General features: G+C 38.2%; 2 protein-coding genes across 8 annotated transcripts in view; one reads left to right on the top strand and one right to left on the bottom strand.

The window, feature by feature from the left end:
* The window catches only part of CTPS1 (CTP synthase 1), a 1,052,426-nt gene that overhangs the window by 74,572 nt on the left and 950,281 nt on the right, over window positions 1-27,573 (top strand). The window lies entirely within an intron of this gene.
* Window positions 1-27,573, bottom strand: part of SCMH1 (Scm polycomb group protein homolog 1) — a 207,877-nt gene that overhangs the window by 33,794 nt on the left and 146,510 nt on the right. For all 7 annotated transcript variants that reach the window (XM_049774735.1, XM_049774739.1, XM_049774737.1 and 4 more), the window contains 2 exons: window positions 25,249-25,481; window positions 18,551-18,677 (listed from right to left, as the gene is read on the bottom strand). In XM_049774735.1, coding sequence (XP_049630692.1) covers window positions 18,551-18,677; window positions 25,249-25,481 — 360 coding nt within the window. The remainder of the gene's footprint in view (window positions 1-18,550; window positions 18,678-25,248; window positions 25,482-27,573) is intronic.

Raw genomic sequence — 27,573 nt, 5'->3', positions numbered from 1 at the left:
TTTTCTGCATGTGGCTATCCAGTTTTTCTAACAGTATTTGTTGACATGTGGGGGTGGAGGGTAAGGCGCAGGGGCTGTGTGTTCCTTCTCCACTTCATGCACCTGGCCTCTTTGTTGTAAATCAGCTGCCTATACATCTGAGGGCTTATCTCTGGGCTTTCAATTGTATTTCATTGATCTGAGAGTATGTCTTTGTTCTAATACCACTTGCTCAGTTTTGTTCTGGCTCACACCTGGAGGTGTTCAGGGGTTATTTCCCATTTGGTGCTTGAGAGACTGAACCCAGGATCAGCCAGCTCTGACTACTCTGTAGTTTTGATGACTACTGCTATGTAATATGAATTTTGGGAAAGCAATAGCTCCCATCTCTTCCTTACCACAGGAGATTTGGCTGTGGTTCTGGGAGTTTTATGGTTCTATATGAATTTTTAAAGTATTTGTTTTATGTTTTTGAAAAATGCCCTGGGAATTTTGATGGATCATGTGTAGAAACATTATATTATTTTGTGTAGAGGGGTCATGTTAACAATGTTGATGTAGCCAATCCATGAATAATGAATATGTTTCTTGGAATATTTTTATTTGGGTCTTTTAGCTGGTACCCTGTAGCCTACAGGATGTGGGTACATGTACTTTCCAGCTCTGATGTGACTCTTCATAGGGAATACCTTCCTGGCCCTCTGGGACTCTGGTGATTCTTAGTTTGTTCATCTTGAATTCATCCCAATGTCAGCTGTTTATTCATTTATTTATTTATTTTCAGGCTTCCTCCCATATTCTATTGTTTTCTGGAGCTTTTCTGTACCTCATCTTGGGGCTCACTGATTCTGTCCTCAGCAGCCATTACTATGTTGGTGAGGTATTCAGTTCCATTATATATGTTTGAAGTTTTCTCATTTCTGCATTCATATCCTCTTTTTTAAAAAATTTTTATTGTGATCATAATGGCTTACATATCTTTCACAGTAGTATTTTAGGTACATATTAACATTGAATCAGGGGAATACCCATCACCAAATTTGTCCTCCCTTCATCCCAGTTCCCTTTCTGCAACCCATATACCCCACCATCACCCCCCGGGCTGTTAAAGTAGGTGGACCCCTCTTTGTCTGGCTTACTATTAGTGATCACATATCTGTTTGGTCCTGGAAACCTCCCTTGTTTCCCCCTCTATTTAAGAGGCAGAGCTAGAAAAATCGAGGTATGTGGTTTTGTTTGAAGGAAAGAAAAGCAATAGAATGGGGTACAAAATAAGAAAAAAAAAGAAGTCAAATACTTTGAAAATGGGTGGAGACCTTCTAGAGGCTTTCAACCTCAGTTTGAGAGAGGACATGAAAAAGGTAATTGAAACACCACAACAATACAGAAAGAAATATCAAATTAAATATCCAGTGAGCACTACAGCAATAAAGACAAGCACCACACAATAGTCTCGGTTCTGTACTATCACTCTGGCTGCTCCCTCTTGCATTTTATTGATTGTCTGTTCTATTGTTTTTAGTACCTTAACATTTCGTCTCTTTTTTATTTTTATCTATATATGACTACTGGTATTGCTTTTTTTTTTTTTTTTTTTTCTTTTTGGGGCCATACCCAGTGATGCTCAGGTTTTTTTTTTTTTTTTTTTTTTTTTTGGTTTTTGGTTTTTGGGCCACACCCAGTGACGCTCAGGGGTTACTCCTGGCTATGTGCTCAGAAGTTGCTCCTGGCTTGGGGGACCATATGGGATACCGGGGGATCGAACCGCAGTCCGTCCAAGGCTAGCGCAGGCAAGGCAGGCACCTTACCTTTAGCGCCACCGCCCGGCCCCAGGGTTTTTTTTTATTACATATATTTTTTATTTAAGTAACATGATCATATTTGGGTTACAGTCATAACCAGAACACCCCCCTTCACCAGTGCAACATTACCCTCTCCCCCCTTCCCATCTCCTGGATGCTCAGGGTTTATTCCTGGCTATGTGCTCAGAAATCGCTCATGGCTTGGGGGTCATATGGGATGCCAGGGTACCATCTGTCCTAGATTAGCCGCGTGCAAGGCAAACACTGTACCACTTGCACCACCACGCCAGCTCCCCCTTTTTTAAAAACAAATTATTTGTTTTTTATTTTTGTTTTTGGACCATGCCCATTGATGCTCAGGTGTTACTCCTGGCTATGAGCTCAGAAATTGCTCCTGGCTTGGGGGGGACTATATGAGATACAGGGGGATCAAAGCGTGATTCGTTCTAGCTAGCACTTACAAGGCAGACACCTTACCTTTAGTGCCCCTGCTCTGGCCCCCAAAATAAATAATTTAATTGAATCACCATGAGAGAGTTAAAAAGTTGTTCATGAATGAGTTTCAATTATACAATGTACAATCCCATATCAGTGCATGTTTCCCATCACCAATGTACCCAGTTTCCCTCGTACTCACTCCCCTGCCCTCCTCCCTGTCTGCCTCTATGGCAGACATTATTTTTCTCTCATTCGCTCTCCAATGTTTTTATTTTAGACACTGTGGTTTGCAGTATGTTACTGAAGGGGTATCATGCATATCATATCTACTTTCAGCATCTGGTTCCTCTCTTGTTTAAAAATTATTACTTTATTTAAATAATGTTTACAAAGCTGCTGATAATATAGCTGTTTCTGGCATTCAACATTCCAACACCAATCTCACAACCAATGAAACACTGCCAAGGCTTCATCAGGCCAAGAGACTTGGCCCACCCCACTTCCTCTGTGTCCCAGTTCTATAAGCTATGATATTGTTGTATCTATGAGTTTTCACAGTCTGGCTTGCCTTTCAAGAGTAAAATGAGTCCATAATGCTGGTTGCTAAGTTGATATGGCTGCTGCCATGGGTGATGGTTGTGGCCTCTGGGGCTTCCCTCAACATTTCCTCCCTAAAAACCTTATCAGAGAGGTTATATAAATGGTTAATACTGGTTGGGTTTTCAGGGCTACCATTTTTGCTTAATAAGCATGATGGGGATCTGCATTGCTTTCCCATTGTAATTTTTGGCAGTGTAGTGGTGGTTCTTGTGTGAACATTGCTGTATGACTAAGGGACTACTAGAGTTAAGATGTCTTTGTATGCTCACAGTGAGGTTTGAAGAGGTGAAGCAATGTGCCCTGGCACTGTGATGCTTCAGTTGTTTCCATTTCTTGTGTCTTTTGATCCTTTCAGAAATGATTCATAATATCTATGAACCAGATCTTTAACCTTTAATCTTTATTCAGCTGATTTGGAGATATTTCAGTTGATAATTAGAAAAATTCCTTTTTTGATATTGTTGCTTACATTTAAGAATGCAACAGATTTCTGTGCATTTATTTTGAAGTCTGTTACTTAACTGCTTAAGTTAATGGTATCTAAGAGGTTTTTTTTTAGTAATTTAGGGCTTTGTATATAAATATGTCATACACAAATTATGATTTCTTTAGTAGTCTAAATTCCTTTGATTTCTTTCCAGTATGATTGCTGTTGCAAGGATTCCCAGTACTATGTTTAATAGTAGCAGTGAAAGTAGGACATTCTGGACTCAGCAGAGAGGCTTTCAGGTTTTTTTTTTTCCATTAATGATGATGTTAGTCTGTATTTCTGTCCTCCCCCAACAATCTGGGAAACTCAGATTAGAATTCTATTTTTTTTTTTTTTTTGGTTTTTTGGGCCACACCTGTTTGATGCTCAGGGGTTACTCCTGGCTATGCACTCAGAAATGGCCCCTGGCTTGGGGGGACCATATGGGATGTGGTCCGTTCTTTGGCTAGCACTTGCAAAGCAGACACCTTACCTCTAGCGCCACCTCACTGGCCCCCAGATTAGAATTCGTAATGCTAAATTCATGAACATGACTATTAAGAGCAGTTGATTGTTTGGGGGGATTTAACTACTTTTTTTTGTTTTTTTTTTTTTTTGTTTTTTTTGGGCCACACCAGTTGATGCCCAGGGGTTACTCCTGACAAAGTGCTCAGAAATTGCCCCTGGCTTGGGAGGACCAAATGGGACACCGGGAGATCGAACCGTGGTCCTTCCTTGGCTAGTGCTTGCAAGGCAGACACCTTACCTCTAGCGCCACCTCGCAGGCCCCTTAACTACTTTTTAAAAATAAAATATTTATGATTTCCAAATTGATGATCAGATATGATTAATGCTTAATTAATTAATTAAATGGACATTTAAACAGTACTACATTACATCATTTCAAAGTAGTTAAAATTGACATCTAGAAGCCATTTTTGTTTTTGTTTTTTGGAGAGTCCATGCCCAGAAATTCTCAGTGGTTACTACTGGCTCTACACTCAGGAATTATTGCTGGTGATGCTTGGGTGACCAGATTCGATGCCAGGGATCAAATCTGGGTCAGTTGCATACAAAGCAAGTGCCTACCTTTTATACTATCCTTTCAATCCCTTAGAAGCCATTTTCTAGTGAATTATCCATTTGTCAAGCAGAATTATTCAATGTTAAGCAGTTTCCTAATTACTCATTTATATTGAAGTCAATTTGCTTTTCATGAAATGGGGAATTAAAAATAGTGTAAAATAATTGTCATAGCCCTCATCAAAATTCAGAATCTAGTAGGCATGCTTTCTCTTACTTATGTATGTGATCTGATTCTTTGACGCACGTGCACGTTTGTGTGGGGAGGGGATGGGCTATATCTTATAGTACTCAGTGTGTATTCCTGGCTCTGTATTCAGGAATCATTCCTGAAGGGTTCCAAATGGGATGCTGGGACTTGAACCTGGGTCTTATGTGTGCCAGGCAAGTGACTTATTCCTGTATTATCTCTCTGGCCCCAAGTATAAGATTTCTTTAAAGGGACTAAAAGTTTATTAGCCAGTCACCCCTAAATAAGTTTTATTTTTTCAGCTCTTTAGTTTTTCTTTCAATTTTCTTTTTTTTTTCTTTTTTATTTAAACACCTTGATTACATACATGATAGTGTTTGGGTTTCAGTCATGTAAAGAACACCACCCATCACCAGTGCAACATTCCCATCGCCAATGTCCCAAGTCTCCCTCCTCCCCACCCGACCCCCGCCTGCACTCTAGACAGGCTTTCCATTTCCCTCATACATTCTCATTATTAGGACAGTTCAAAATGTAGTTATATCTCTAACTAAACTCATCACTCTTTGTGGTGAGCTTCCTGAGGTGAGCTGGAACTTCCAGCTCCTTTCACTTTTGTGTCTGAAAATTATAATTGCCAGAATATCTTTCATTTTTCTTAACACCCATAGATGAGTGAGACCATTCTGCGTTTTTCTCTCTCTCTCTCTGACTTATTTCACTCAGCATTAATAGATTCCATGTACATCCATGTATAGGAAAATTTCATGACTTCATCTCTCCTGACAGCTGCATAGTATTCCATTGTGTATATGTACCACAGTTTCTTTAGCCATTCGTCTGTTGAAGGGTATTTTGGTTGTTTCCAGAGTCTTGCTATGGTAAATAGTGCTGCAATGAATATAGGTGTAAGAAAGGGGTTTTTGTATTGTATTTTTGTGTTCCTAGGGTATATTCCTAGGAGTGGTATAGCTGGATCGTATGGGACCCCTAAATAAGTTTTATGCTTTCTTTTCATTTAAGTCATATGTTTATCTTATAACTTATAGTGGTTCTCATAAAAAAATTTGGTCCAAATGTGTAACAAAATCAGATCTTAAGATCTGTTTCATTTTACAATTTGTGCCTTGTTTTGGTCAGTAGCCAGAAATTACAGTTCAATTGGTTAAATGCAAACTTAGTTCATACTAATGTTTTTTGAAGTGCTGGGGATCAAACCTAAGGCCTCATATATAAAGCTGTACACAAATACACACGAAGACTGTACCACTGAGCCATGTCACTGGCATGTTCTTTTATATATATATACACATATGCATATACATATACATATATGTGTGTTTATACATTTTATCTGGCTTGGTGTTCAAGGGTCAATCCTAGACTTGGTGGTTCCCAGGTATGTGGTACCCAGCATTGAACCTGGCTTCCAATTTGCAAAACATGTGTTCAGCCCACTGTGCTATTGTTCCAGCCTGAATATTTTGTTTTATAGTCTTCTGGGGACTTCTCTGAAGGTACATTAGCAGAAACCATAAGTGAGAATTATTATTTTGGGGGGATGGATTGGGCCACATCCTTTGATGTTCAAGGATTTCTTTGCCTGTGATTAGGAGACAGTCAATCGGTTGCTGGGAATCAATCTGGGGTCAATTGCATGCCAAGTAAACACTTTAATCTCTATTCTGTATTTCTAGACCATCAATGAAAATTAGTGTATATGATTAGAAAATAGAGTAATTATGCTTCTCTATGAAGACCTGAGTTTCTCATCCAAGAAAGTACTTAGTCCTGTCAGAATGTCCTGGTGAGAAAGCTATTAGGATCAAATTACAGGTTTGTATCTCCCTACTAGTGCCATCATGCTTGAGCAATGGGATAGAGTCTTTTAAACTATAGTAGTCTCTGTAAGATTTGGATGCTATATTTAGCTATTGGTTCCCTACGAGAAATAGCTAAAATGATGTAAGTGATGTGATAGCAGTAATTTAACTAGAATATTGAGGAAAAAAAAACCAACAACAAACCACCCAACACTGGGGCTGGAGTAATAGTACAGCATATAGAATGTTTGTTTTGCACACAGCTCTCTCAGGGTCCATCCCTGGCACCTCATATGGTCCTCCGGGCCTACCAGGAGTGATCCCAGAGCATATAGGTAAGCCCTGAGCATTACAGAGTTGCTTCCCCAATTAAAAAAAAATCCCAAACTAACCCCCCCAAAAAAAAAACAAACCTCACCAAACCAAAACCAACTTTTGGCTTCACTGATACTTTGCATTGTGTTTTTATTTTTAAATCATTGAATTTGCATTATTATTATGCTTTTGGCCACGCTCAGTAGTGCTCAAGGTTTACTTTGCTTTCAGTCATTCTTGGTGGGCTCAGGGAATTATTTTGGATACAAGGAATCAAACCTGGGTTGGCTGCATGCAAGGTAAATGTCCTACCTACTATATTATTGCTCTGCCCCTGAATTTGTATTATTATGCTATTTATTTTTTAAATTATTTCCCTCCTTCTACTAACTTTGGGTTCCCTTTCTTGTATTTTTCTAGTTTCTTGTGTCAGATTAGGTAATTCAATTTGCACCTGCATTTCTGTTTTTGTTGCCTGATGAATACCTGCAGTACTACGAACTTCCTTCTTAGTACTGCTTTTGCTGTGTCCCATTCTGATAGCTCTTGTCTTCTGATATTTCTTTGGTCCAGGAATCTTTTATTTTGGTATTTGGGCCACACCTGGTGACATTCAGGGGTTACTCCTGGTTATGCGCTCAGAAATCGCTCCTGGCTTGGGGGACCATATGGGACTCCAGGGGATTGAACCGAGTTCCGTCCTAGGCTAGCATGGGCAAGGCTAGCAGATGCCTTACCGCTTGTGCCACCACTCTGGCCCCTTGTTTGTTGCTTTTTTGCAACTTCAAAGCACTATGACCTAAGTTTATACGTGATATAATTTCCATTTTCTTGATTTTTATGGAGGAAGTAAGCAGGGAAGGATGAGAGGAGAGTGGGGCCATACCTCTGATTATTTATATCACACACTTTAATCTACATTTGTGATCTGACTGATCTTCTGAATCTTATTTGCATAAAGGCAGATGACAATATTTTTACATGCCCATATAAGGGCATGTGTGATATTAGTTGTCCCATATATCACTTAGGACCCTCATTTACAAAAGAACTGGTTATTCCAATCAGATTATCTCATAAAATATAACTCATCAGCTGAAACAACTATAGAACGAGGATACAGAATATAACTATGCCAGGTCACCATAGATGAGGTTCCCTTTTCTCCACCTGTTATAAGCAAAAGGCATGTGGTAGTAATTGGTGAGCTAATCTTACACATTTCACAAGGACCCAGAACAGATATCTATCTACAGAATGATCCTTGAGCACTGGAGAAAGATTGTATTCTTTTGGGGGAAATTGAGACCTCTGCAAACCCATCTCTTCTATTACTTTCATTCATGAAGCTCTTTCTGGTTAGGATACCCAGTGGTGAGAAAAACCTCTGAGTTTACATATGTATACATATACATATGTATACTGAGTATACATTGTTTTAAACTATGCCATTTTTTACCCCCCCCCCCAACTATGTCATTTTTTTGCCATACCCGGTGATGCTCTTACTATGCTATGTGCTCATAAATCGCTCCTGGCTTTAGGGACCATATGGGACACACGGGATCAAATTGCAGACCATCCTAGGTCAGCTGCGTGCAAGGCAAATGCTTTACCGCTGTGCCACTGCTCCGGCCTCATATGCCATTTTGTGATGGTTTATTATGGTGCAGAGATTATAAGGATAGACTGTGGAACCCGAAACCATAAGATATATTGAACAACACATAGGCAAAACACTCCAGGACATTGAGACTACAGGCATCTTCAAGGAGGAAACTGCACTCTCCAAACAAGTGAAAGCTGAGATTAACAGATGGGAATATATTAAGATGAGAAGCTTCTGCTCCTCAAAGAAAATAGCACCCAGGATACAAGAGCCACCCACTTAGTGGGAGAAACTATTCACCCAATACCCATCAGATAAGGGGTTAATCTCCAAAATATACAAGGCACTGACAGAAATTTACAAGAAAAAAAACATCTAATCCCATCAAAAAATGGGGAGAAGAAATGGACAGACACTTTGACAAAGAAGAAATACAAATGGCCAAAAGACACATGAAAAAATGCTCCACATCACTAATCATCAGGGAGATGCAAATCAAAATAGCAATGAGGTACCACCTCACACCCCAGAGATTGGCACACATCACAAAGAATGAGAACAAGCAGTGTTGGCGGGAATGTGGAGAGAAAGGGACTCTTATCCACTACTGGTGGGAATGCCGTCTAGTTCAACTTTTATGGAAAGCGATATGGAAATTCCTCCAAAAACTGGAAATCAAGCTCCCATATGATCCAGCTATACCACTCCTAGGAATATATCCTAGGAACACAAAAATACAATACAAAAATCCCTTCCTTACACCTATATTCATTGCAGCACTATTTTCCATAGCAAGACTCTGGAAACAACCAAGATACTCTGTTGTCTTACAACAGACAAATGTCTAAAGAAACTGTGGTACATATACACAATGGAATATTATGCAGCTGTCAGGAGAGATGAAGTCATGAAATTTTCCTATACGTGGATGTACATGGAATCTATTATGCTGAGTGAAATAAGTCAGAGAGAGAGAGAGAGAGAGAGAGAAATGCAGAATGGTCTCACTCATCTATAGGTTTTAAGAAAAATGAAAGACATTTTTGCAAAAAATTTTCAGACACAAAAGAGAGAAGGGCTGAAAGTTACAGCTCACCTCATGAAGATCACCACAAACAGGGATGAGTTTAGTTAGAGAAATAACTACATTTCGAACTCTCCTAATAATGAGAATGTATGAAGAAAATAGAAAGCCTGTCTAGAGTACAGGTGGGGGTTGGGTGGGGAGTAGGGAGACTTGGGACATTGGCGATGCGAATGTTGCACTGGTGATGGGTGGTGTTCTTTACATGACTGAAACCCAAACAACACAATCATGTATGTAATCAAGGTGTTTAAATAAAAAAAAAGAATAGACTGTGGAAACAAAATAGGGTATTGTAGTAACAAAGCCTAATTAATGTGCATTGCCTGGCTTTGGGTCTACAGCATAAAGAAATATTAAAGGTCACAAAGAGTGTTAAGTGCAAGCTAAAAAAGAGCCTTAAATTATTTTTAGTATATTTTTCCAAGTGTTTGTTCAGTGAGCTATGATTCAAGCAATGACTGGGGAATCTTGGGGTCACTCCTAGTGATATTTTAGCTAACTGGGCCAAGGAATTCAATGCTTGGGCTCCATAATACTGCTCAGGACGAGGCATGGGGCCTCATGCAAGGCAGGTACTACAGTTCTTTAAACATTCACAGCTCAAGTAGAGTTTCATAGAATTCTAAAGGTCTCAAGGCACTTGGTTAGTTTTAAATGAGGAAAATATTACTGAAAGATCCAAAGGAGATTTGCTATCATTGTCCCCTGAAGTAACATGGAAACATGAGACAAACATAGTAAAGGAGCTACTTAAGGAGATTTCCAGTCAGAGAAATGAAAGTGCCACCTGGCTCCTTACTAAAAAAAAAATTCAAGAAGAGCATAAAACAAACAAAAAGCCCTAAAATCATAGTTGTCAAAACAAAAACTTGTAGTTTTTCTGGAGGGCAAATAATTCTAAATTAGAAAATGGACAGCTCTATAATGGAACAAGATCTTAGGTGAAGACGTCAGAATCATTTAGGACTATGATTCATAGATTCTCTCAGACCTAAAGTCTCATAGATTTTTCTCCCAACATGTTTTTTTAAGAAGCTTAAAGACACCTTCTTATAGCAGCTGTACAGGAAGTTCCAATAGAAAAGGGCTTTTCTTCAAGGGATTTGTGGCTTGTAATTTTTGTCTAATGAAGTAAATCCAAAGAGTATTCATAGAAAACGTCCAGTTTCCTAAAAGAAAATTGTTCTGGTGAAAGCATTATCTTTTTTGACTAAAAGGAACAGGGATAGTATAATAGAAAATAATCCTTTGGCCCTCCCTTAATCTTTCATATGCAAGAAGATGAGGAAGGCAATCTAAGTTTTCTGTTCTTTTTCTGGAGGGGAGGGTTTGGGCCATAGCCATCTGTGTTCAGGGGCTACTCCTGGTTCTGTGCTCAGGGATCATTACTGAAAGTGCTCAGGGAACCTTATGTAGTATTGGGAATTGAATACAGATAGTCCCTGTACTATCTTCCAGGCCCTAGTATTAGGTTTTTTTTTCCTTAAAGATAATTGAAAGGACAATTCAGAAGGCAAAACCAAGAAATATAAAAAACAACTTCAGAGAAGTTGTAATGAATTATAAAGGAATGAATTATAAATGAATTAGAAAGGAGCTATGTTGTGCCAGGGATCAAACTTAGGGCTCTAACACTGAAAGCATTCGTCCAGCCTGTTATGCTAGCTCCTTGACTGCCCCCCACCCCATCATTTTATCTTGGATATCCCAAGGAGTGCTCAGAGGAACTGGGGAGGGGGAAGTATTCCATACAAAACTTGGCCAATAGAGCCAAGACTGTTCAATGTGAGGTTCCAGGAATGCAGTGCTATTTAAGCCCTGCTGTGCTGGGGCCAGCAGGGATACCCCAGTATTCCTGGAGGGGTGTTACGGGCTACATTTGGCTGTGCCCAACAGTGCTCTGGGTGCCATGGACTGTAAGAAAAAGAACCAGGGTCCTGTACATAGAAAGAATGCACCCCTGACTCCTGACCTCTGTGTCATCTCTCCAGCTTTATCTCTGTATTAGTTATTTATTTTTGTTTTTTGGTCACATCTGGTGATTCTCAGGGGTTACTCCTGGCTATGTATTCAGAAATCACTTCTGGCTTGGGGGACCATGAGACATCAGGTGATCAAACCGCAGTCCGTCCTAGGTTAGCGCATGCAAGCCAAATGCCCTACCACTTGTGCCACTGCTCCAGCCCCATCTTATTAAAGGGTATTCACAGAAATTTTTCTTTCTCAGTATGAATTGGACATTCATGTCCCATTATCAATAAACAGTTTCAGGGCTGGAGAGAGCTCAGGGTTGGAGCACATATTTGCATACATGAAGCTTAGGTTTTATTCCTGGTACTTATTGGTCCTCTAGGCATGGCCAGGAGAAGCACTTAGCTAGAAGTGACCTGGGCTTTGGTCCCCAGCACCAAATGGTTTACCAAATACCACTAGGTATAGTTCTAGTGGTGCCCAGTACTTATGGGGATATCCCAAAACAACCCCCCAAATAATTGCATATCTAGAATCTAAGTGAACAGAAAAGAATAAACTGAAATACTTAAAATGTTAAGAGACAATACACAACCACCTAAAATTTTGTACCTCACAAATTTATCTTTCAGAACATAACTTCTTAGGCAAAGAAAAAACTCTTAGACAAAGAAAAAAAATGAGTGAGTTTATCATTATTAGATTTTCCTTTCAAAAATTCCCCTTTTTGGGCCATCCCTGATGTTTCTCAGACACTTGCAAGGCAAGTACCTTATCTCCCACTCTCTTGCAAGAAACAATAACTAAATTCCTTAGAGAGAAAAAAGATAATATAGACCAAAGACTTAGATATATATAAAGAAATGAAGAATATTAAATAAAAAATAGCAGAAAGAATAAAAATTCACTTTATTCTTTTTTCTGGCCCCTGTTTATTCTTAACTAATGTAAGTTTTTTTCAAAATAACATATCAGCAATATGTTTTATTATGCAATATATGTTTTTATATGCTTATGTATATTTATAGGTAACTGAAATAAAAATGGCAATGATACAAGGGGTGGGATGGAAGTGCTAAGATTATTTTATAATTGCACAGTAACTTACACTATCTGTGAAGTGGTAGTGTTATCTGAAAGTAAAATTCATTTCATTTGGATTAATGTAATACATTTTAAATGTACAGTGCAAATTTGAGGATAACAAAAATTAAGAAAAAAGTATAACTGATACACTAAGAAAGTAGGAAACAAAAATGGGAACAAGAACAGAGAAAATAAAAATAAAAAGATTTTTTTTTTTGGTTTTTGGGCCACACCCGGTGGTGCTCAGGGGCTACTCCTGGCTGTCTGCTCAGAAATAGCTCCTGGCAGGCACGAGGGACCATATGGGACACCGGGATTCGAACCAACCACCTTTGGTCCTGGATCGGCTGCTTGAAAGGCAAACACCACTGTGCTATCTCTCCAGGCCCAAAATAAAAAGATTTTAAAAACAAAAAGTTATCCAACAAATAAATAACTACTTTATCAATGGTCTAAATATAACAATTAAAAACATGTTCTTAAAGTAAATTTTTAGAAAGGGCCTAATTATAAGTTATCTACAAGAACCCCCTTTAAATATAAAGGCATATATAGATAAATAAAAAAGAGATAACCATGCTAACATTAAGGAAAATAAAGTAGAAGTAGCTATATTAATTTCAAATGGATTTTAGATCCATCTATTCAATGGACTTAATACATTAGGGCACTATCTAATGATATAAAGGTCAATACCTAAAAGACATAAATCCTTACTGTATATGCACCTAAGAGAGAATCAGAAACTGCAAGAACTGCAAGAAAATAAATTAACTTGTATTATTTTAGTAGTAGATGCACATCCTTACTATCAGAAATGAGAATGGATATTGCTGAATTTAATAGCACCATAAATCAACAAGGTCTAACAGTTATCTGTTGACTATTTATGCTCACAAGACCTTTACCAGTGGATCATATCCCAGTCCATAAAAATAGCTTCAGAAATATAAAGGAACTAAGGTCACATGATACCTGGTTTCAACATAAAATAAAATAGAGGTCAGAGGAAATTTGATAGCACTGAATTACTGTAGTAGATCTAAAACAATCTAAGCTTATATCTTAGGGAACAAGGGAAAAAAGAGCCAATTAATTTCAAATCAAGCAAAAAGAAATATAATAAAAATTAAAAAGTTGTGCATTATTGTATTAATTATAATTATCAAGTCCTTGAGGGGGTTGGATGGCTGCCTTGAGGATGGATGCCTGCAGCCCTTCTGGCCTAGTGGGTCTGTAGGTATGATCCATCCAACTCCTTCATGCACTAACAAGGACTTTATAATTAATATATATATATTTTTTTTTGTTGTTGTTGTTATTTTTGGGTCACACCTGACAACACTCAGGAGCTACTCCTGGCTCTACGCTTAGAAATCACCCACGGCAGGCTCGGAGGACCATATGAGATGCCGGGATTTGAACCACCGTCCTTCTACTTGCAAGGCAAACACCTTACTGCTGTGCTCTCTCCGGCCCTATAATTAATATTTAATACAATAATGCATGTGTTTCTGTGGTTGAACATCTGCCTTGCAAGCATAAGACTGAGTTTGATCCTTGATCCCACTCACATTTCAAACTGCCCATCCTGGACATCCGCTGGGATGGTGCCACTACCAAAGATGAGAGTCCAGGTATCACAACAAATGTGTGATTCCAGAACATCTGAACAAAGACAACACCAGCTACAAAAGAGAGTAGAAAATAAGTAAATTTTTTAAAAGAGCAGAAATCAATGAAACTAAAACAGCAAGTCAATGAAGAAAAATCAGTGATGCAAAAAGCTGGTTGTCTGAGAAGATAAATGAAATCAATGCTTCCTACCAGACTAAATCAAAAAGAAAAGGCAATGACACAAATTACTAATATCAAAAATTAAAGAGGGGATATTATTATAGATCTATGCTCATTAAGTGGGTAATAAAAACTTGACTATGAATAATGTTAGGTCACAAATGTAGTGATCGAGATTAAAGATATAATTCCATGAAAGACATAATCTTCTAAAACTCACAAAGAAGACAATATGAAAAGGCTAATATCTACTAAATGAATTGAATTCATGATTAGTAAACGTCCAAAAATAAATAAAGCACAGGAGCTAAAGTGATAGCACAGTAGAAAGGGTGCCTGCCTTGCATGCTGCCAATTTGGAATTTGATCTCTGATATCCCATGTGGTCCCCTGAATCTGTCAGGAGTGATTCCTGAGTACAGAGCCAAGAATAACTCATGCTGGGTAAGGCTCAAAAGCAAAAAAAAAAAAAAAAAAAAAGCACCATTCATTGGTGAATTCTCTTTTTGGTTTTTGAGCCACACCCACTGACGCTCCTGGCTATAAGCTCAGAAATCACTCCTGGTTTGGGGGAACATATGGGACACTGGGGATTGAACCAAGGCCCATCCTGGATTGGCTGCATGCAAGGCAAATGCCCTATTGCTATGCTATCACTCTGGCTGGCCATTGGTGAATTCTATAAAATACTTAAGAAAAACACTTTAACAATTTTTTAACTTTTTATGCTGTGGAACAAATTCAGGACTTTATACTTGCAAGGCAAGTGGTCTACCATTGACCTATATCCAGGGACACTACCAATCCTTTACAAAATCTTTCAGGAAATAGAAGCAAAGAGAATATTTCCTAACTCACACTGTAAGAGTAACACCATCCAATTACCAAAGCCAAAGGCATTACAAGGAAGTTATAGACCAATACTCAGATGTAAAAACCTTCAACACAATCTTAGGAAGTTATATATAATTATAAAGAACTACATGTTTCAAGTGTTATTTATCCTAGGTATGTATTTATCTTGATTCTATATTAAAAAAACAAAATGATTTAATCCATCTCTTAGGGTGTAATATTTCTAGAGAAAAATCACAGCAATAAATACAAAAAGAAACAGGTGACAAAATCCAGTATCCTTAAAATTAAAAACTCAGCAATCTAGGGCTGGAAATAAAGCTCTCTATAGAGCACTTCACTTGCATTAGCAAGTTCTAAATTTAGTTCTGGCAACTGCCTGTCCTTCCCACAGCACAGCCAAACATGATTCAGGTGGCCCTTAAATACTGCCAGGATGACTCTGTTGGCCTTCAACACCACTGAGCCTATAAATCCCATCACCAGGTCCAGGCACTGAAAAATTAGGCCTAGGCAGCCAGATCTAGTATAGTTGGGAGTGACTCATAGGCACTGGTTGGGCGGTCTTTCCCCACATTCTGGGGACTTGTGCAGACAGAAAGTCTATCTCTTTTCTATTTCTTTAAATGATGAGCATATATTTGTATGTGTGTAACTAACACGAATAAGTTTAAAAAGTGTTGTGCAATTAAAAAAGTGAAAGGTAGGTAATAAAAGATCTAGTGTGACTCTTTCTCATCCAAGGTGAAAATCCACTTTTCATTAGTTTTCATTAGAAACATTCTTGGACTAGGCAAACCTGTAGCAACTTGTTGGATCTAGTTGTACATATTTCAAGAAATCATGTGATGGGTCCCTGACCAGAGCTGCCAAAGGCAAAGGCTAGTTCTGTATCTTCCAGGAGATAACTGGACAGATACTATGGGCAGTCTTCCCTTCTAGTTCTAACATTCTATGACTTGGACGAAGGTACTTTCAAGTCCTTCTAGGAAAAAGACTACTTTGACTTCTTCCCTGAGGACATTCCAATTGCTTAGATTTCTTTCAAGATTTAACATCTGCAGAGTAACCAGTCAAGTTTCACCTAGGTAACTTAGTTTCTACATAGGAAAAAAGCATCTCTTTTTCTTTTTTTATAGTTATCTCATTAGGAGGCTGTGTGTCTACCCTAAAGCAATAATAGCTCTTTCAAGGTTACTTTCACAAAATAGCTGGTGAAGAGGGAACAGATATATACTATATATATATATATATATATATATATATATATATATATACAATGTCATACATATATATACATATACATATACATATATGTCTATATATATGTTTTGGGGTCACACCTGGCAGCACTCAGGGGTTACTCCTGGCTCTATGCTCAGAAATCGCTCCTGGCAGGCTCTGGGGACCATATGGAATTCCGGGATTCAAACCACCGACCTTCTGCATGTAAAGCCTTACCTCCATGCTATCTCTCCGGCCCCTCTCACATATATTTTGTCTTTATCCACCATTCTTGGATCTTGTTCCCAAATTCTTAGAAAAAAATTTGGTGGGGGGAGAAATGTGCAATAGTACAGAGGGTAGGGAGTTTGACTGGCATGAGGGTGACCTGGGTTCCATCCCCAGCAATCTATAAAGTCCCTTGAGCCTACCAGGAGTGATCCCTGAGCATAGTCTGGAGTAGTCCTTGAGCACTGCCAAGTATGACCCAAAAATACCACCAAACAATTTTTGAGCCATACTTAACAGTGCTTAGGACTTAACTCCTGGCTCTATGTTCAGAGATCAGTCTTAGTGCAATTCTTGGGATCATCTGGGGTGCTGAGAATAGAATCTGGGGCAGCAGCACTCAAGGCAACCACTCTATTCACTGTGCTACCTTTCCAGAACCCCCTTAGTAAATTTTAAGTGTTGAAAGTGCTAATGGCATCTCTTCTATTAATGAAGATAACTTTTGGGAAGTACTTGGGCATAGAGGTTGGACTGTCTTGGAATCATAATTAAAGGGTGGATGTCTAGTCCACACCTAGACCTCAGAGAGGGAGGAAGAACTGTAGATAAATTTCTAATAGCAAGGAATTAATAAATTGTACTAAGGAGTCTTCATTAAAAAAAAAAAAACCAAGAGGAGTTAATTCTGAGAGTTTTTCAGATTGAACATGTGGCAGTGCTCTGAGAGTGTGGAAAGCTCAGCACCCTTTCCCCAAGCCTTGTCCTAAGTCTTTCTTCCCCTATATTTGGTGATCTAGAGCTTAGGTTCTTAACTCTATGGGTTATAACCCAATGTGCTGTTGCAAAACTTATTAAAATTTGTTTTAAAAGGAATTTCTTTGAAATTTATATCAGTAGATGCTTGATTCATATACCTATTTTGTGTATTTATGTGCCCAGGGAGTGTCACATAAAGATCTGAGCAGCAAAAAAGGGATCGTGAGTGAAAGATCAAGAAGCCCTGATCTATGAAGTCAATGTTTTTCTTTGTACCAGGAGTCAATCTTGCAAGTTACTAGAAGGTAGCTATGGTTACCATTGTATCACCAATGCTAGGGGATGGAATCCAGGTCAACCTCATGCCAGACAAACTCCCTACCCTCTACTTTTGCGCATTCCTCCCCCACCGATTTTTTTTCTAAGGATTTTGGGAGCTAGAAAATCATTGGTACCTGCAGAACTGAGGAACGAGCTGTCAGAAACACAGATTACAGCTTAATCTTATTACTGGGTTCTTAAGCAGAGGGTCACCTTAAGAGACTGAGCTTGATCCTTTAGCTAAAATAAGAGTCCTCGGGCTGAGCTTGGACTCGATCCAAGGGAAAAAATTCTGGTGCTCTTTGCTGGTGTAGCTGAATTCTCAGAATTCCTGCTGACACCGGAGAGTTCCTGTGGGTGGACGAACCCTCTACACACATACTCACATTGTAAGTGGGTCCAGGAGCCCCGTTCACCCACTGATGTCAGCTACCAAGTTTTGCTACTAAATCAAATATCATGATCCATACATAGTCAATATCACTCTTATAGTTTCTAGGTTTGCACAATTGCTGATGTTAAAAAACAAACAATCCAAGGAGTTTCCTACATATTTGTGTGTGGTGAGATTACTACAATGTTGGAAGGATTCGCTAAGAAGAGAACATCCTATAGTAGAAAGGACAGAGTTACTGCAGAGTAGGCCCGGATGCTCCTAGCATTGACCACATCTGCACCCTAACTCTATGCCCCAACAACCCAGTCTTGTGCTCACAGAATATCTACCCAAGTTTCTTTGAATGTTTGGATGGGATAAAGGTTTCTCTGGAACAATTACAAATATCGTAATGCTAAACAAATATTTGAAGATTCTCCTTTGGCTGATAAATGGGTAGGGGGAAACTATTGGTTCAAAATAAGGAAGTACAAATGGGCCTGAAGCATGTTGTATTGGTCCAGTGAACTGCTCTTACCTGTGGGGGCCTGCATGGCTGAGCTGGGGATGGTGGCAGCATCTTGGGGTACAGTGCTGGTATCCGGTTCAGGGGTGCTGGTTGTTGGTGAGGTGGGTGGTGGGTTCAGCAAACTCCGAGGTTTCCTCTGTTAAAATGGATGGGGAGAAGTTTGCTACCCACAACAGATAACTTATATTCTCAATTCTCTTTTACTAACATTTAATATACTCATAAAACTGAAATAAGTCAGGGGTTTGGGACTGTGTTTTATCTTTATACCCAGCCACTTGCCAAAGCTGTACATATAGCAAGTGCTTAGTAAACACACCCTCAATCTATGTACTATGTTCTAGGCTTCTGTAGAATCAGTCTAATTCACTGTAATTTATAATTATATTTCATAAAATTATTTAAACTATTATATTATCTATTAGTTGAGCAGACAAAAGCAAAACAAATTCTGTGGTTTAGTTTATCTAGATGTTACTTGGTACCTTTCTTCTCTTTAAAAAAAATGAAAATATCTCCACCCCTATAAACTATTTCCTCTGTTTCCTCCTCAGCTGATTATTATAGGCCATTTGTTATATCAAATCTTATATGCTATGAATTTCTAGCTGTATTACTCCTCTAAACTCTGCAGTTTACCTTTACAATAATTAACCAAACAATTAATTAACCAAACTTCCTTCCCTTTCCCTTCCTCCTTTCATTCCTTCTTGCAAGGCAGACACCTTACCTCCAGCGCCACCTACCCGGCCCCCTTTCATTCCTTCTTAAAGCCTTTTAAATCTTATTTCAGGAAGCTCTCCTATATTTTTTTAAAATTACTATTTATTTTCCATTATTTCTGTATTTTCCCTTGTTCCATTTGTCAAAATGTGTCACCAGGGTTTTACATACTGAGGTTCCCCTGTTAGCCTGGAGCTCCTTAAAGGTTTGATTTTGTCTACCATTCCTAGCACCTCACTTCACATAAGTACCCACAACTGCTTTCCCAATGAAGCATATAAAATAGAAGAGCAACAATATGAGAAGTAGTAAAGATGATGTAAGAGAAATTCAGTATTTCCTCTATGCTGTTAAAGGCAGTCTCAGGGGAAAAAAAGATCTCAAAATGCTCTTTCCAAGAAATGGTTTTTTCAAAGCTTTCTAAACGTAAAGAGAACATTACTGAGATTCAAAACTACCTTTTAGTTAAATGACCCATGCAGGATTCTCTGCTGGGAGATATATAAAGCTTTCTGTCTTCTAGAAGTGTAGTATCTAAGGAAAATGCACCAGTAATAGAAGGCATATATAAGATATGTTGTCTGTGATAATAATCATGCAAACATTAACTATTCAAAGGACATATAGAATGTGGTCATACTATATATATTTTTTTTAATATAAATTTTTATTTTGATCATAATGGCTTACATATTGTTGACAATAATATTTTAGGTACATATTTACATAAAATCAGGGGGGATTCCCATCGCCAAATTGTCATCCCTACGCCTCCGTTTCTATCCTACCTCCCTTTTCCTTTTCCCTCACCCCAGGGCGGCTAGAATATGTGGTCCCCTCTGTATCTAACCCACTACTTAGTAGTCTTGCACCTGTTTGGTCCTGATGCCTCCCTTATTTCCCCCTCTATCTGGAGTCAGGACTAGCTAGTTCAAGTTGCGTGGTTTTGTTTGAAGGAGAAAAAAGCAATAAACTGGGGTAAGAGTCTAATACCCCGAAAATGGGCGGAGTCCTTCTAAAGGCTCTCATCATCACTCTGGGAGATGGAGAAAAAGTAGGTGAAACACTCCACTAGTACCAAAAGAAGTGTCAAATATCCAGTGAGGGCTCCAGCTATTTCGATAAGCACCACACAGAGCAGACAAAACAAACAAACAAACAAGTAGAAAAAAAATAAAACAAAAACAGACAAACAAAAATCACGCCATGGTCTTGAATTAAGAAACATGGCATAGCACATAACGAAAGAGAAGAAAGGAAGAGAAAAAAAAAATAAAAAAAAATAAGTATAATTGGGGACTACACTTTCAATAATCACACCCAAACAGAGAAATCGACCAAAATAGATTGGTAAATCAAAAAAAATAATAATAACAATAATAAATGAAGGTACTATATATATTTATATCAAAAAAATAACCAAGGTTTTGTGCTTTTTGTATTTTTGTTTTTTTCCCTCCTGCACTGGCACAGTAAATATTGGGGTCATTCGAAAAAGAATTCACTTGGCCTAAGAGATATGGGATTTCTCCGTCCTTGGAGCATACTGTCATGGGATCAACTCTAGACATTGCTCAGGATCCTTTACTTTCCCGGTGGTGTTTTTTTTTTTTTTTTTTTTTCTTTCTTTTTTTTTTCCTTTGGTGTGTGGAAGACTTCTGCTCTGTGTTTAGAGGTCTCAGTATCTGTACAGATCCTGAGGTGTGACTTATGATGAAGTCAGTCTTTGTGGTTCTAGAGGTTCTGTTACCTCAGTGTCATTTTAACCCATCTTCTGTGGTTGATGATCTTGGTCTTTGCACTGAGCCTAGGGTGGCACCTAGGATAGCGTCTTTCTTTGTGCTCCCAAAAGCCCCATTCCGTTACAATTGTCTCTGCCGGATCTTTGGGGCTGGGGATCATGATTCTTGTGCAGGTCATAGTTCAAACCCTAAACTAGGGCTTATTTATTGGTCCCAAGATGTATACAGTCTGGTCGTGAATCAAGCAGCCAGTCATCTGTAAATCCCGATCTTGGGTTTTTGTCCTACCAAAGGGAGCCAAGACTTCTGGTTTTGTCTTGTCGTTAGTTGGTAAGGTAGGCTAATCTGCTCTAAGGTCAAAATGATCACATTTTCCCCGTTGTCAGGATATCATGTTAGAGGTGGGCCTTGTTGTTGGTCTCGTCGTATTAAGGCCGTCCTGGATGGAGTTTGTTTCCTGCAGCTGTTGTGGAGAGCTGTGCCGTTTCTATGTCGGAGATCCAGGGTTCAAGGCTGGATGAATGGTATCTAATCACCTGAGGTCTAATTTGATTCCACATGACATATTTTCAAGGCAGGAGATATCCCTATATTTTAAATAACTATGAGTTCCTATCTCTAGTAGATAAGAGCTCTCTTTTATTTTTTTTTTTTAAATGTAAAATTTCCCCTTTACTTAGTGTGCCTTTGTAGGGGGAAGTGGTGCTACATTATAATGTCTGTGTATTCGTGGGTGGACTGATGGGATAACAGCCACAGGTCACCTACCAAAAAACGAAGAAAAAAAAAAGGGGGGGGGATTGAAACTGTATGTGCTCACAAATATATATGAAGGACAAACATTTAAAAAAAAAAAAGATAAATAAATAAATTAAAAAAAAAAAAGAAATAAAATGAGTTAGCGAAATTTTTATGGGACCAAAGTGGTGCAAAAGACTACCTTACATTTGGGGGAGGGCAGGTAAAGAGGTGGTGTATTACAGGTCTTATGCCTATGTTGGAAGTACAGTTTTTCCCATTGTCTTTTGGGTTTTTCTTGTGGTGTGTGGGTTCCCAGGCGTCTTCCTAACCCACCCCCTGACCTTCTTCAGATTGGTAAATATTTGCGGCAGGGGGGTACTATATTTTTGATATTGTAAAAAATTCACATACACAGTGAATCAGAAAGTACCAATTCAACTTCACTGAGATGGTGATAGGGTTATATGGGGGGTCCCTGAAGAAATAAAATTGGTGAGTCAGAGCACCAATATGGTAGAAGAAAGCAGAATGAGAAAAGGCATATTATATGTATTAGACATAGTCATGTTCTACCTCATTTACATTTTATTGTTGAGAAAACTGGGGCTCAAAATATTTACCCAAAGATTTCCCAAAGTCACACAGGTAGTAACGAATGAGATAAGCTTGTTTGACTTCAATGCCAATGTTCTAATCACAAGACTGCTTTGTTTCAAAATGGAATGTAAGGGTCATGAGTTAAGTGGAAGGTAACATACACTCTAACAGTTGACAAGAGAACAGGAAGGGGAATTAAGGAGTCAAATGCCAAGCCATAAAAATACAGGACACACACACACACACACACACACACACACACACACACACACACACACACACACACACACTACAGGACACAATGAGAACAACTGTTTTCAAAAAGGTTACAAAGAAAAAGGATTTTAGTTATATTTTAGAACTGCCTGGGAAAGCAAACAGAAGCAATTGTAGAGACACAGTTTTGAAGGAGTCACATTTTGAAGGATCTTAAAGGCCATTTAACCCAATCAGTCATCTTGAACACATATTCTCCTCTTCCTGATGAAACACTCTGGTGATGGGAGTTGACCAATTCCATTTTGGGATAGACTTAACTGCTCCTTTTCTTTTGACACAAAGCCTTGTCTTCTGCTTAATTTTCTACTTAATATTGGTTATTAGTAGTTGTTTATATATTTATATATTAGCATATATAAATATATATGTACATATATAAGTATAAGCAAATATAATTATATATGTATAAAGTTTAAGTATTATATAAATATATATATTTATATATTAGTAGTGTTTTGTATTCTGACTGGTGCTTTATTGAGTTATAAAACCTCCTTTAATCTGTCTCTTCTCAAGACAGCTTCACAACATCAAAAGACTCTGGTATTCAGAATCTTTATAACTATCAGCTTATCCTCCATGAGAATAAGGGAGTAAGGGAGAAAAAAAATGTCTTAGGCTTAATCCAATCAGGAGCATGATCTGTTACACAGAAAGATTAGGATATGATAAAGAAGTTGATGCCAACTAATGAGATTATCTCTCAATTGGAACAGCAACATCAAAATAATCTATCCATCCTTCCACCCACCTCTCCAACATATTATGAACATTTTCCAAGAGACTGAGCTATAAGACACTCCAAGAGAAAAAGATTAGGTGGGGTTCATATTCCACAGCAACTTCCCAAAGTGGGCAATAGTGACTCCTGGGGGTTGCTGAAGCTACTGATGATGGCAGTAGTAGTAGTTTCAAGTGGATTGGGGAAGGGTGCATTGTCTATTTGCTTGTTTAAAAAAGGTAAATTTCCAGGAAGGCATTGATTTTTTTTTTCCCTGAAAGAAGGTAAGAGGACAACTAAGATTTGGAACTTCTTGTTCTAGAGTATCTCATATTCTAGAAGTATCAAAGTGAGCCAGTAAATAAACCAATTAACCGGGGCCGGGCGGTGGCGCTGGAGGTAAGGTGCCTGCCTTGCCTGCGCTAGCCTAGGACGGACCGCGGTTTGATCCCCCGGCGTCCCATATGGTCCCCCAAGAAGCCAGGAGCAACTTCTGAGCGCATAGCCAGGAGTAACCCCTGAGCGTCACAGGGTGTGGCCCAAAAACCAAAAAAAAAAAAACAAACCAATTAACCAACCAACAAAACTTAGGGATGAACTTATGACAATGGAAAAGGATGCCCAGGGTTAACTGGGTATTATTTCTGCATTGAAGTTATGGTTCAGAAAGGAGAAATCCCTAATATTCTGGAAGTGAGAATGATGGGCATGTAGAGAAGCAATTGAGGACCTCATGGATGTCCCAGGGTAGATAAGCAAAAGTTGGGTCATGACAAAAAGGTGGTAAATGTAACTTTCAGTAGCGTTGCTCAGCCACACTCTGTAGTCTTTTCTGTACCAACAGAAAGAGCTCTACCCTTTAGGAAATGAGAATGAACATAAAGTAGGGTAGCAGTGATCTTGAAACTAGAAGATCTGAACAGCAATTAGTGTTTGCCATCAATTATCTATACTAGGTTAGGGATTTTACGTTCCTAAGTCACAATTTACTGTTAACTATTAAATAACATTAACATCATATAACACCTATGATTTTGTGAGGGTTATGTGACACATATATATCAATATTGCCTTAGGGATCAGTAGTGAATTTATCTATATTAACATTTTAGTAAGCATTGAGCAATTTTATATATGTTAATATTGTCTTAGTAAGCACTGAATAATTTTCCTATTTTTTTTGAAAAGACAGGTTGATTCACAAAAAGACATACCTTTATAATTTATGGAATCAATTTATATTTTTCTCTTCACATGCCTGTATAACCATACTAGGCTAATTAATAAGGTACTTGCTCTATTTAGGAAAGAGTTCCTTCAAATGTGAGTAACTTTCAAAATTTATTTTTCTTGTGCGTGTGAGGTACATATTCAAAAGTGCTCAGAGCTTACTCTTGCCTCCACACTCAGAGATCACTACTGACAGAGCTAAGAGGAATAGATTGACTCCATACAATGCAAGTGCTCTCAAGTACTCTCCCCACTGTATTATTGCTCCAGGCCTCAGAATTTATTTCTTGAAGACTATGGAGTAACACAGGGAAGAGGGCAAGCAACAGAGCAATGAGTAGAAGGCATCAACTGAAGAATGAGGGCTGAACCAGGGTTTAGAGGTGGGTATGGTGACTCAAATACATAGAGATGTGAAGTTAGGTTACCAAAATGTCAGTTTTGCAAACCAACGGGAAGTCCATAAAATTTTGACATAAAAATTTGTTCCTTGTCCATACCATGATTTCTGTAATATTAACAAGGCCAAAGTAATCAGCTAAGTAAAAAAATGACAGTCTAGGAAGATTCCTGGTAAAGGTGTATACTAAGCACTTTTCTCTGATGGACAGAAATGGATGTGTCATCCTTTTAGAACCTTTCATCCCTTCGGGAGAACTCACGTTTTTACCTACCTTACTGCCAGGTTTGGGACCCCTCTTCTTTGGGAATTTCAAAGTTTCAGCTGACTTGGAAGGGGTAGAGATGGGATGGGGGATTAGGGACTTGGACGATCGGCCCCGCTTCTTTCCTTGTTTACGTTTCTTTTGCCCTGGTTGATGCTCCAAGACAGTTGTGGTGCTGTTGTGGATGCTGGGCTTCTCAGTGCTCATATCAGAGGCAGGGTAGGGGTTCTTTGGAATCACAACTGCAAGAAAAAAACTCGTTCTATCACCCTCTCCACCCACCCACATTCCCATCCCAGACAGTTAAAAAAAAGTGCTTCTTCCACTTGGGTAATTTTTAAGCCAAATAGCTAGTTTCATGGCATCTGACCTAAATCCTAGAAAATTCCATGGAGGAAACTAAATTTAGATTGACTAGAATGAAAAGTTTTAATTATTTCTGGCAGATGCAGAGAAAGTATTAACATTTACCCCTCAAGACATCTAGCTAAAGTGTATAAACAGATAATTCAGAGATAAAATTTCTCATATAAGCCTAAATCTTTACCTATCTAGAATGAAGATCTAAGGATTAGAAGAGAAAATTATATCTCCCCATGCATCCACACCACAGTTTCAAAGTAAGTTGGATTAAGGACTTACATTTTGAAACTGGGACCTGGCAACCAAGTTGGGTGTTTTTTATACATCAATTGTGTTAAGTGTTAGTGGTATGATTAAAAAAAAAAAGAATAGCAAAATACTACAAATTATCATTTTCATAAAAAATAGGAAAATATCCTATTCAATACTTCCTTAGTACTTTTGGATAAGGGGTAATAATATAAGTGGACAACAATATGTAGGAAAGATTAAATTGGATTTACTTTTCAAATTTAAACAAAAATAGTCTCAAAAGAAACCAAAGTCTCTAATTGAAAAAATAAAACCATTCATATACCAGCAAATACTTTTGGAAAAAGCAGAATAAAATTTTTTTCAATAAGGTTCAGACAACTAAAATAATACAGAATGTTTTGCAATCACAATGGAATTTAAATAGAAATTAGTAAGAAATAAATAAACCCAAAGTGTTGATATTAAATGACATTACTAGAAAATAACTCAAACACCACAGAAATTTATTTACAAATAGAAATAAGAAATCTGGAGTGGCCGGCGAGGTGGCGCTAGAGGTAAGGTGTCTGCTTTGCAAGCGCTAGCCAAGGAAAAACTGCGGTTCGATCCCGGGCATCCCATATGGTCCCCCCAAGCCAGGGGCAATTTCTGAGCGCTTAGCCAGGAGTAACCCCTGAGCATCAAACAGGTGTGGCCTGAAAAGTCAAAAATTAAAAAAAAAAAAAAGAGAAATCTGGAGACTTAAAATTAATTCAACTATGACATTTAAATATGCAAATTTATACCTAAACATGTAAAGCAGTTATCAGAGAGAAATTTAAAAACCTAAATGTTTATAAGAAAAGAAAGGTCTTTTATTTTAAACTTCTACTTCATGAAGTTAGAAAAAGAACAATGTAAACTCAAAGCAAAGAAAAGGAAAAACTAGAGATGAGTGGAAAAGTTAAAGAAAATAGGGTAGACATACACCACAGTGATTCTTTCAAAAGCTAGCTCCTCAAAACAAGCCTGATCAAGAAAAATTAAAAGAAAATTCAATCTTCAGTTATTATGATTAAAGGAGAGTATTATTAAGTTAAAAGATAGTAGAGATATTACAAATAAATCCATCAAAATTAATTGAAAATTTAGATGAAAAGAGCAAGTTACTTGAAAAAAAATGTATTTAAATATCTGCAAGAGACTCAAATGTGTTCCAAGGCTGCTGAAGGACTTTCACTGTTCACTAAGCCTGGAGTACTGCTCTTTTTAGAGGTGGGGCAGGGATATAGAAGGTACACCTGGTTGTGTTAGGGCTGATTCTTGGCACTGTGCTCAGGGATCTTTCCTGGAGGTGCTGTGGAGAGCATGTGTGGTGCTGGGAGTGATTCATGTGAAAGGCAAGTATCTTTCCAACTATACTATCTCTTTGTCCTTGATTTTTAATTTTTTTAATTTAAAATCTTTTAGTTTTGTGGTTACAATTGGCAGTACTTAGGGGTTTATCCCGGAATTGTCTGTGGAACCATGTAATGCCAGAGACTGAATCCAGACCTCCTGCATAACAACATATACACAAGCGCACTAATCAGAGTTTCTGGCCCCAGAGGTTAGTGATCTTGAGCAATGAATCTGTGGAATTCGGATCTTAAAGATACTCATAATGGCCCAAGGTGGTGATAATGACAAAAAAAAGCTGTACCAAAAGTCAAAACATGCCATAAAATTGAGAATTTA

Source organism: Suncus etruscus, chromosome 6 (assembly GCF_024139225.1).
Source record: "Suncus etruscus isolate mSunEtr1 chromosome 6, mSunEtr1.pri.cur, whole genome shotgun sequence".
Taxonomy (NCBI): Eukaryota; Metazoa; Chordata; class Mammalia; order Eulipotyphla; family Soricidae; genus Suncus; species Suncus etruscus.
This window is presented reverse-complemented; position numbering and strand designations above follow the sequence as displayed.